General features: G+C 41.6%; 1 protein-coding gene across 2 annotated transcripts in view; it reads right to left on the bottom strand.

The window, feature by feature from the left end:
* SWAP70 (switching B cell complex subunit SWAP70) overlaps positions 1 to 12054 on the bottom strand; it is a 60825-nt gene that overhangs the window by 15448 nt on the left and 33323 nt on the right. The window contains exon 12 of one of the 2 annotated variants that reach the window (XM_044425795.1): positions 10174 to 11302. The exons of the other annotated variant lie outside the window; for it this stretch is intronic. Coding sequence (XP_044281730.1) covers positions 11190 to 11302 — 113 coding nt within the window. The 3' untranslated portion in view covers positions 10174 to 11189. Of the gene's footprint in view, positions 1 to 10173; positions 11303 to 12054 lie in introns of those variants that run through there. 2 annotated transcript variants of the gene reach the window in all.

The raw sequence follows: 12054 nt of genomic DNA, 5'->3' as shown, positions 1-12054 counted from the left end.
TCTGACTAGTGCAGAGAAGAAAGGAATGAGTACTTCTCTTTTTCTGACAGTAATACCTCTATTTATGCATTCCAAAATAACACTTGCTTTTTTTGCTGCTGTATCACATTGCTGGCTCATATTTAGCTTGTTGTCTAACAAACTGAAGGTCTTTTTCAGTGCTATTGAGCCAAGTATTCCCCATCTTGTATTGATGCATTTGGGTTTTTTCCTAGGTGGACAACTTTGCATCTGTCTCTGTTGAATTTCATTCTGTTCCTTTCAGCCCAGCGTTCTAGTTTGTCTAGGTTTCTCTGGGTCTTCTTTTTGTCTTCAGGGTGCTAGCTATTCCACCCAGTTTTGTATCATCTGCAAGTTTAATTATTGTTCCCTGGACTTCCTCATCATTTATAAAGATGTTGAAAGAGTACTGGCCCCAGGACTGAGCCCTGTGGCACCCCACTCAGTCGCTCTCCAGTTGAGAAGCTGCCACTGATGATCACTCTCTGTGACCTATTTTGAAGCCAGTTGTGGACCACCTAATAGTAGTTGTTATTAATGCATGTTTGCTGCCCCGGATAAAAAGAGGCATTTGGGTTTCCACAATAAATTGCCTGGCTATTGCACTATGCACTTTGAATAGGGTGGGTGATAAACCACCTGGGGAAGTAGAGATGTGAGGCTGTGGTGTGAGCACCAGGTTCACAACTATGGGTGGCAGCTTCTTTCTTGCTAGCCATTCCAGAGAAGAGCTGAGCTGTCATCTCAAAGGGTCTTGCTCTTGGAAGGCACAGCGTTCAGAGGAGCAGGTGAGGCATGGAGCTGGGCTCAGGATGCTGGCAGGTGACTGGCTTCTAATAGGCCAGCTGGCCATCCTAAAGATGCCAGCACCACCTTTGAAATGCTACCCCAGAGCTAATGCAAAGCATGTAGCTGCACCATGGCCAGAGAGCAGTTGCTGGAGGGCAGAGCTACTCTGTAATGCAACTCAGCCTTCCTGGAGCCTCTGTCGCTGGCTTGCTATCCTCCAGTGGGAGACGTGGCGCCATTAACAGTCCTGAACTAAGATTCAGTTGCCAATTCAGGCAGCTTCTGTGCAGGGCACATGGAGGGCATATGATGCTGGTCACAGCTGTTGCTTCTTGTTTGGGGGTCATGCCTCCCTCTGCCTTGCATGTTCTTTCTGGAATAGGGCAGGTCACCAGGCTTCATCTAGGCAAGCACCATGGATACCATATTGAACACCAAATGGTCTTGGGAAGCTAACCGACATGGTGTGAGTAAAAGCTCTCTGTCACCATTTCCCCTTAATAATCTGTATGCAGAAGTAAATTGCTTCTGAACAAGCAGATTCAATTCGGCTGTTGCAGTTGTAAGGAGAGGCTTCCATAGGAAGAACTGGGGTGGAGCACGAAGGAGTAGTTTGGGGTGTGTGGAGCTGAGGAAAGCTGTGGGTGGAGTGGTATACAGGCCGTCTACTTATGAATCACCACAGTGCAGAGCTACAGAGAATACTGGTTTCCATGCAATTTGCATATGATATGGGTGTAGATCCATATTTAGAATTTGTCGTATTATTTCATGAATCATCAGATGACATCAAGCACTGAAACCTAATCCGTACCTATCCGTACCTAATCCCTACCTATTAAACAGCAACAGTCTATACCCCACCCTGTATCTCCCTGTAAATATACATTTTAAGAGCAATCCTATGCAAGTTTAGACAGAAAAGCCCTGCAATCCCTGACATTCCCCAGTCAGCATGCCTGGTTAGATTAGTAGCTGTTCAGGGCAGTTCCTGCTCTGAATGGGCATAATGTTTTTTGTACCGCATGAAATACATTAGATAAAATCCTGGGAATCTCCTAGAGATTAGGTGGTATAAATATAATGAAGCCACATATTTCTGCTGCTGTACCCTTAGCGGTTTAAACTGTAGGTTGAATATGAATTTCAGTGTGAGATTTGTTCATGTGTGCATATGTAGGTGTTGGTCACAGAATGGCGAGACAGATGTGTTTTTAAGTAAATACTTGTTCATGGTGCAGTTATTACACAGCTTTTAGGGCAACATCATTTCCTCTTGCACATCTGTACATTCCTCTATTTGAAGGGCTCTCCATTCCAAAACTGGGTTAAAAGTAAAGCAGAAGGAAAAGTTGCCCTCAGCAATCAACAGATCAAGCTGTCACCTCGACACCATTCATTCTAACTGCACATGTGCATATGTAAGTTCACATCCATTATGCAATGGTGTGGCTTCTTGTGTTTCCTTTTTGGATGATGCATTTCTGCTTTTGGAGTGATACATGAATGGCTACTCTCCCACAGAATGAACGTCTTTCTGCCAGGTGTATCCTCAGAGGAAAGCCCCTGTGATTAAGAGCACTTGGGGGCCTGTTTCATCCCATCCAATAGTATCAGATCTGAAGAGGGGCTGCAAAAGTAGCAACTGGGAAGCATCAATTGAGGAGCAGCCCTCTTTTAAGTCCATATCTTAACATGCAACTGAGTAGAGAAACATTCTTTAGAAGCTTTAGTGAACTGCTGTTTGCTTGAGTAATCTGAGAGGGCAAGCAGTGTTGGAGGTTTGCTGAGGCTCACTTCTTCTACAGGCATGTTTTAACTCTATTGCTAAACAGTATGAGGAAAAAAGAGTGGTTCTTGGCTGCCAGTTCCACCTGGAACTCTCACTCTCCTGTCAGCTTGCTGGAGGGGAGGTGGGGCTGGTGCATCCATGAGAACTGGGAATGACTACTGTAAGATGGGAAGATCAAGGACCACACGTATTATCATCACTGTGGCTCAACAGCTCCCAGAGCCACTAATTAGGCCAGCCCTACAATAAGCAGAATGAGGTGATCCTCACAGGCAGCAGATGCTGGGGACATGGCAGCAGCCCCCTGGTCATTCTTCTTGAGGGCGCTGTCCTCAGGAGCCCAACTCCAAGGGTTGCTGGCTGCCGGCCTTGAAACCTGTCCCGAGCCTCTAAGCTAACTTGTCAAGCTCAGAAGTGGAGAAAGGGGCATCCTCTTACCCTCCAAAGCAGGCAGCAAGACATTTTGCACTAGTCCTTGTCCTAGTGTGAACTTCATATATCAGAAGTGAGGACGTGCTTCAACACACGTTTTCTTTTCAACAGCACTTTCCTAATGAATGTGAACTGGAATCATCTGACTCGCCCTTTCACCCAGTAAGATTCTGTAGCCTGCAGCCAGACAAAGAGAACTAGTACAGGCAGCTGGTAGGTGTTCTCTGTAATTTACTTCTTTGCTGGAACAGTTATTGGCAAGCAACTCATGTCTGAGTGCAAGGAGAAATGTAAAGAATGCTGCAGTGGAGCTGTGGATGCAATCACATTATCATGTGAGAAAGATAATGACTATACATGAGCACAGCTGATGAGACCCACAGAAGTCAAGCAGCTACATCAGATTCAAAATAAAAGGGAAAAACATAAAGGTGTCATCTCACTGACAAATGTGGGGGTTCATGTTGATGGTGGAAGCTTATCTAAACAGGCTTCTCTTATCCCATTGGATTGTTTATGGCTTCAACATACCATTCCAAAGTTCCCTTCCAGATGTTTGTGGTTGATTCATCAGCTTTTAAAGGAAAGGAAATAAACATATTCTTTCCACCATAATATATTCCAGTGCAGTGTTAATGGCAATCTGCTCTACATGTAGGAATGGTTTCCTGTAGCTCATGAAAAATCTGGGTCTTCAGCATCTCAGGTGCTACTTTGTCTTATTTCAAGTTTTACATTTGAAAAGATGCAGTTAACAGTGAAGCGAGCTCCTGAGATTTGGCATGCAAAGCAGGTGCTCTGCCACTGAACGATGGCCCTTTTAGAGGGCTAATTTGATAGACTTCAGAGACCCAGTTATTTCAATATGTGATTGAAGGACATTTTTAAATCTGTCATTTCTCTGAAATGTGCCAATGTTGTGGCCTCATGACACCAAAGCCTTTAACTAACAAAATATCATTAGCATGCATGTGTGATGTATGGGATGGGTACTCACCAGTTTACGTGTCACAGCTGCTAAGATGAAGATACTGAAAAGTAATTCTATGTAACAGTCCTCCTAGGAGGACTTATAATTTGTGTAAGCCTTTTAGAACCTAGGTTGGATGCTTACATTATGAGTTATGTACCCCAGTTCTATGTTAAATTAGCTCCTTATTTGTAAATTTATGTTGGAGTTAATCAAAGTATAGTCCAACACAGATACTGGACTTTTTTCCCAACTACTTTTGCTTCATACTAAGTCATAAATCCCTTAACAGTTAAGTGATATCCCTTAGCAGCGTATACATAGCTCTTAACAGCACAGGACTGTGTTGAATAGTCCATGCTTGTAAACATGTATGTTTTAGCCCAATTATGTTAAGATATAACTCCATGGGTTTAGGATTGCTTAATTCGGCTTAAGATAGCATTTGTTTTCCCATTCAACATAGTCTGCTCTCTTGGTGTTAGATTATATTTGGCAAAACCATCATAAGGGAAAAGATAGTAAGAGACCTTTATGCAAGGCTGGTTTGTTAGCTGTAAATAGTGTAGCTGTGAGTGTGCCCCTTGGAATCTAGCCCATAAAATTCTCCCCCGACCCTGCCCCAGGAGCTTCTGTAAAGAAGCTAGTGTGCAATTCCACTGCCAGCTTCAACATGAGAGTCACTAGAGCCAGAATCTCGATCTTCACTCAATTCTATCCTTCCGTTAAATTCTGTAGGCCTTAAGATTAGCAGATCGACTCTTTAACAGTGGGTAGGTAGGTGCAGCTATTAAACAGTTGGTTTTGAATAGTTGCTTCTCTCTGATTCTGGTTGGGAAGAGTTCAGCTCATTAGAAATCTATAAAATGACGACTTCCTTCCATTTTGTCTGACTGAATGGAACACATGCTGTGCATCCATCCTTTTGATAAACTACCACTCTGGAACAGTTTAAGATCAGCTTTCTCCAGCCTGGTGAGGAATCTGGGCTAGTCACACATTCAAGGCCTGCCAACCTCACAGAGTTGTTGTGAAGCCTGCATTCCAACATCATCACACCATCAGGAATGCAGCTCCTTTGCTGGCACTTTCATTCTGCTAAGCCGCAGTGGAGGGGACTAGCACAGCCTGAAGCCAGATGATGTGACCTTATAAGGCACTGATCTGCTGAAAAAGCTGATCCAACCCCACCAAATGGCTGTGATGCATCTTGAGTAAGACACAAGGAAAATTACTCCATCAAGGGCAGCAGGACTTTCCTGTCTTGGAATTAATTTAACAGGATAGAACCTGAGACAGTCAGTATAGCCCAGCAAAGCACAAAGTCCTACAGAATGCCACCTGGTCATGGGAAAGCACATGTGAATTGTGGGTTATTCACTGTTAACAAACCAAGATTTGTTAGCACAACTGGGTTCAGACAACATGTTCAACAACCCACAGTTTATCAATAAAACACATTCAACCCACAAATTTGAGTCATGGGGTTGTCTGAAGCCTGACAATATGTTTTTCAAGCAGTGTTGCACTTAAAGACTATCCATCCCACTACCCACCCTAACATGAAATGAGCCATACATAAACTCATGGAAATCTATACTTATTTTAATAGATGCTTTAGTAAAAACAGAACATATGAAAAAATGTATCATTGGCACTTGATCCAACATATTGTGGTAGTTAGCAAAAATATTAATGTAGTTTATCAAATGCAGTGTAACACTAGGCATTAAACTAATATGTTTGGACATTATAAATATTACCACAACTAGCTTCCCAGATTTTAACAAACTATAACAATGCTACTATTGATGGTTCAAATCAAGTTAGGAATGTGAACATATTTCCAACATAAAAACTAATGTTTATTGTAAATTAACTACAAAATTGAGAACCTGAATTCCATTAATATTCATTCACGTAATCATTTCTTGGAACATTTCTGATAAACATTTTCAGTTAGTAAAAACAAATAGAACTAAGCACAGGAAGAACTCCAATGGAGCTGGGGCATGTCAATGTTTGTTTACCCCAACAGTTTTTTTGCCCAGAATCACAGAGGTCCTAATTCAGCCAGGATTATTGCTCCATACATGCCATACATTGCATCCATTAATTCCACGAGATAATCTTAATGACATGAATAGAGAATGATGCATGGTAGTGCTTGCATGATTTCCCCCAAGTGAGTTCCAGAACTGAAGGAATGGCTCTTTTTCAAGACTGCATGTTTTGTCTGTGTGGTATTAAACCATACAAAATTGAACAATACTATTCTTTATTCTACTACTTTAAAGCTAGAATATTAATTTTACATTAACCTGAAAAATAATTTAGCAACTATTAGCTGCACTTATACTTGGACTGTATAGGAAAACTGTACAAATTTGGTAAGCAAGAATTGTTTGTTAACAAAGTACATCAGCAAATACCTGTAATTAAGAAAGCAGATGAATGGAAAACAGTACAAACCTATGCATGTCTACTTAGAAGGAAGATCACTGTGTTCAGTTGGACTTACTCTGGGGTAAGTGTGCACAGGACTGTGTCCTTAGACAAGCGGAGCAAATAGTGTAGAACACTTCAGTCGAAGAGACCAGTGGTCTGTGGCAGTGTTTCCCAAACTGTGCAACTTGAAAAGGACTGATATGTCCTCTGAAAAGTTGAGCAATCACGTTAGATACATCCACCACCCTGTATTGCAAAGTGGGAAGAGTCCACGCAGCACTGGTCATCCAAGACCAGGATTCCTTTAACAAGGTCCTCACTAGAAAAGGGGAAGAAGGAACTCCATAAGCATCACCATCACCCCAAAAACACTGGATAAAGGGGAAGGTAAAACATTAATTGGACCATATTAATTGTGCTATCATGTCTTTGCACAGAAAATAGTCTGCCTATTACACTGAGAAATGAATAGGCAAATATGTACATATCTGAATGTAAAGATTAATGTGTGCCTCCAGTTTTAACCCAGAAAATATCCTGTCCACCAGGTATCAAAGGTTTGAATAACACTGGACTACAAGAGATTTGCATGGTCCCAACAAAGACTTCCTTAGAGATGTGTCTTTAAGGAACAATACTAGATCAGAAAAGTTTGGCATGGTAAACTCCTGGTGCCTGATACTTGAGAGAAAATACAAGTGGACAAAAAAAGTCAATATCGTAAACATAAAAATCATTTTTTTTTTCTGTTTACAGAGGTCAATAAGAATAGTAAGAAACCCTTTTCCAAGTCCAAATATATAAGAACTACAAAAACCAAAGAAAAACAAAAGAATTAGTAAAAAGTATTTTAAAGTAAATACTTTAATCACTGCCTTGTTGTGATGAAGGGGCTTGCATAGCGCACTGAAGCTATGAGTTTTGCCATGCAGGGGCACCCAAGACAGACAGATCATAGCAGAGAGTTCTGACAAAAACTGATCCACTGGAGAAGGAAATGGCAACCCACTCCAGTATCTTTGCCATGAAAACCCCATGGACAGTACCAAAAGGCAAAGAGATATGACACCAGAAGACAAGCCCCTCAAGTCGGAGGGTGTCCAATATGCTACTGGGGAAGAGCAGAGGACTAGTACTAGTAGTGCCAGAAAGAATGAAGCGACTGGATCAAAGCCGAAAGGACACTCAGTTGCAGATGTATCTGGTGGTGAAAGGAAAGTCCGATGCTGCAAAGAACATTGCAGCATAGGAAACTGGAATGTAAGATCGATGAATCAAGATAAACTGTATGTGGTCAAACATGAGATGACAAGACTGAACACTGACATCTTGGGAATCAATAAACTAAAATGGACAGAAATGGGTGAATTTAATTCAGATGACCATCAGGTATACTACGGTGGGCAAGAATCCCTCAGAAGAATTGAAGTAACCTTCATGGTCAATAAAAGAATAGGAAAAGCAGTACCGGCATACAATCTCCAAAATGACAGAATAATCTCAGTTCAAATCCAAGGCAAACCATTCGACATCACAATAGTCCAAGTCAATGCCCCAACCACTGATGCTGAAGGGGCTGAAGTTGACCGGATCTATGAAGGCCTACAACACCTTCTAGAAATAATACCAAAAAATGATGTCTTTATCATCATGGGGGATTGGAATGCTAAAGTAGGAAGCCAAAAGATAACCAGAATAACAGGCAAGTTTGGCCTTGGAGTACAAAATGAAGCAGGGCACAAGCTGGTAGAATTCTGTCAAGAGAATACGATGGTCATAGCAAACACTCTTTTCCAACAACCCAAGAGACGGCTCTACACATGAACATCAGATGGTCAACACAGAAATCAGACTGACTATGTGCTCTACAGCCAAAGATGGAGAAGCTCTATACAGTCAGTCAGAACAAGACCAGGAGCTGGCTGTGGCTCAGATCATGAGCTTCTCGTAAAATTTAGGCTTAAATTGAAGAAAGTAGGAAAAAGCACTAGGCCACTCAGGTATGACCTAAATCATATACCTGATGAATATACCGTAGAGGTGACAAATAGATTTAAGGAATTAGATCTGATAGACAGAGTGCCTGAAGAACTATGGATGCAAGTTCGCAACATTGTACAAGAGGTAGCATCTAAAACCATCCCAAAGAAAAAGAAATGCAAGAAAGCAAAATGGCTGTCTAAGGAAGATTTACAAATAGCTGAGGAAAGAAGGGAAGCAAAAGGCAAGGGAGAAAAGATACACCCAATTGAATGCTGAATTCCAGAGAATAGCTAGAAGAGGTAAGAATGCCTTCTTAAATAAACAGTGCAAAGAAATAGAAAACAATAGAATAGGGAGGACCAGAGATCTCTTCAAGAAAACTGGACATATGAAAGGAACGTTTCATGCAAAGGTGGGCATGATAAAGGACAAAATGGTAGGTACCTAACAGAGGCAGAGAAGATTGAGAAGAGGTGGCAAGATTACACAGAACTATACAAGAAAGAGCTTAATGTCCCTGATAACCACGATGGGGTGTTCGCTGACCTCAAGCCAGACATCCTGGAAAGTGAAGTCGAATGGGCCTTAGGAAGTCTGAGCAACAACAAAGTTAGTGGAGGAGACAGTATTCCAGCTGAGCTATTCAAAATCCTAAAAGACGATGCAGTTAAAATGCTACACTCAATATGCCAGCAAATTTGGAAAACTCAACAATGGCCACAAGATTGAAAAAGATCAGTTTACATTCCAATTCGAAAGAAGGGCAATGCCCAAGAATGTTCAAACTACTGCACCATTGCACTCATTTCACATGCTAGCAAAGTTATTCTCAAAATCCTACAACCTAGGCTCCAGCAGAATGTGGACCGAGAACTACCAGAAGTACAGGCAGGGTTTCGAAGAGGGAGAGGAACTAGAGATCAAACTGCCAACATACGCTGGATCATGGAGAAAGCTAGGGAGTTCCAGAAAAACATTTACTTCTGCTTCATTGACTATGCCAACTGTTGCCCTGCCTATTGAACTTATATGCAGAGCACATCATGAGAAAGGCAGGACTAGATGAATCACAAGTTGGAATTAAGATTGCTGGGAGAAATATCAACCACCTCAGATATGCAGATGATACCACTCTAATGGCAGAAAGTGAAGAGGAACTAAAGAGCCTCTTGATGTGGGTGAAGGGGAAGAAAAGTTTGCTTGCAACTCAACATTAAGAAAACTAAGATCATGCCATCCAGTCCTATCACTTACTGGCAAATAGATGGGGATGAAATGGAGGTAGTGACAGATTTTATTTTCCTGGGCTCCAAGATCACCACAGACAGGGACTGCAGCCAGGAAATTAAAAGACGCTTGCTCCTGGGGAGGAAAGCTATGGCAAATCTAGACAGCATACTAAAAAGCAGAGACATCACCCTGCCAACAAAAGTTCCTATAGTCAAGGCTATGGTTTTCCCAATTGAAATGTATAAAAGTTGGACCATAAGGAAGGCTGAGCGCTGAAAAACTGAGGCCTTTGAATTGTGGTGCTGGAGAAGACTCCCTTGGATTGCAAGGAGAGCAACCCTGAGTGTTCTTTAGAAGGCCAGATACTGAAGATGAAACTCTTTGGTCCCCTAATGAGAAGGATGAACTCACTGGAGAAGAGCCTAATGCTGGGAATGATTGACGACAAAAGAAGAAGGGAACAGCAGAGGATGAGGTGGCTGGATGGAGTCACTGAGGCAGTCGGTGTGAGCTTGGATGGACTCTGGGGGATGGTGGAGGATAGGAGAGCCTGAAGGAATGTTGTCCATGGGGTTGCGATGGGTCAGGCATGACTTCACAAATAACATAACATAACATTTTAAAGTAAAAGGCTCAGGAGTACACACTGCCAGGACTGAACTATGAATTCCTAAACTAGGCTTCCTAAACCTAGGAAAAGAACTGCAAGAATTCTGCCAAAAGCTATCTTCCAACACAAAGGATATTTGTATTTCTCAAAATTACAATAATTTGCAGTTGTCTACTATTTGCAGACAGATATTACTAAGTTATGAGATATTTAACATACAATTCATGGAGCTGGGTTCAGGAACTGTCTTCCACAAGCAGAATGACTCAGCTTGAGGAAAGTTCCTTGGCCTGTTTTTTGGGGATCTTCCTTTCCCCTAGCTCAACCCATTTCACAGGGTCTCCTGACTCTCTGGGTAGCACATTTTCAGGGCTAAAGGAGGGAGTGGGAAAATCCACTTCCACCAGCACAGCTGATGCAGCTTAAATCTGAATCTAACTTACATTCTCTTCAAATTTTCCTTTACACACTACTGTCTTGCTAAGATTTAGAAATTGCCCCAAACATGTAACTAACAGGTTGAGTTTATAGTGCATTAGCCAGCCTATGTTAACTGAACACAGTAAGAGGCTCACTCAACTTTCCCATCAAAAGGCAAAAAGCACAGTTCAAGTCAGAACACACAATCTTTTCTGATCTGGGTAAGGGTAGTAGTCAATATAGCAACAATTTATGTAAATTTCAAGCCATATGGACCCTTACTCCCACATCCACCCAAACTGTGCTATAATTTATTGGTTTACATTGCATAGGAGCATGACAATGCTTTAGTCAAATATGTGCAGTAGAGAATGGATATTTTGTTGGCCAATTCAACTTGTTGATGGAAATCTTGAACCAGCTCTATTTTAAACAATGGTATTTTAAGCTGGTATTGCTTAATATATTTAGCAATTAGATTTCTTCCTGCCTGCCCCCAAACATTTAAGCTTCGTTTACTGCTCCGAAGTGCTCCTTTTCCCCTTCCAACTCTTCTCTCTTTGTTCAAGTTCAGCTTCAGTGAAGGCTGCTGGTCCCCAATTTGTGATCAAGTGAGGATTCTTGGAACCTGTAACACACCGCATTTTTACTTGAAGCACTTTCAATGCCAATACTGCAGCCCATCTCGAGTTACACCCCAATCCTTGTGATTAGTTGTACCACAATTTGGATATGGTAGTTCATCCCCTCAAAAGTAACAGTTTATTTAAAATATTTTAACTACCTTTCAGCCTCAGAGGTACCAGAGTGGGATACAATAATCATGTATAGAACATGTATAAACACCAAAACCACAATACTATATACTATAAACTAATAGAATAATCTTCATAAAACTGCAGTTATATTTTAAGCTGTCAAACTCTGGTTTAAATCATAATATGCAGTTTTAGAAACTTCAACCTGTAATTATTCCATCTGATTTTTACTGCTTTCTGTAAATTAAAGTATATGTTGAAACTATGCCCTTTTAAGGTGTCAGTAAAAATTGCAATTGGGATGCCAGTAAATAGGACAACTATGGATGCTTGAACATAAAATCTTAAATGCTTAAAAGCAGCTGTTCTGGTAGAAACCACACTGTGGGGGTACTGCAGAAGGAAGGAAAGCCAGTGTGCTGTAGTGGCTAGAATGCTGCACTGGGATACAGGAGATCTGCACTTGGCTGTGAATTTGCTGCTGTTGTCACATTTATATCCTGCCTTTTTTCCTCCTGCAAGAATCCAGTGAGGCTTTACAGGGCTCCCCTTCTCTCTACTTTATCCTCACAACAACCCTGTCAGGTAGGTTAGGCTGAGAATCAGCAGCTGGCCCAAAGTC

The sequence above is a fragment of the Varanus komodoensis genome, unplaced genomic scaffold (assembly GCF_004798865.1).
Source record: "Varanus komodoensis strain SLA01 unplaced genomic scaffold, ASM479886v1 scaffold16, whole genome shotgun sequence".
NCBI lineage: Eukaryota > Metazoa > Chordata > Lepidosauria > Squamata > Varanidae > Varanus > Varanus komodoensis.
Note: the sequence above shows the minus strand (reverse complement) of the source record. Positions and strands in the feature narration are given on the sequence as shown.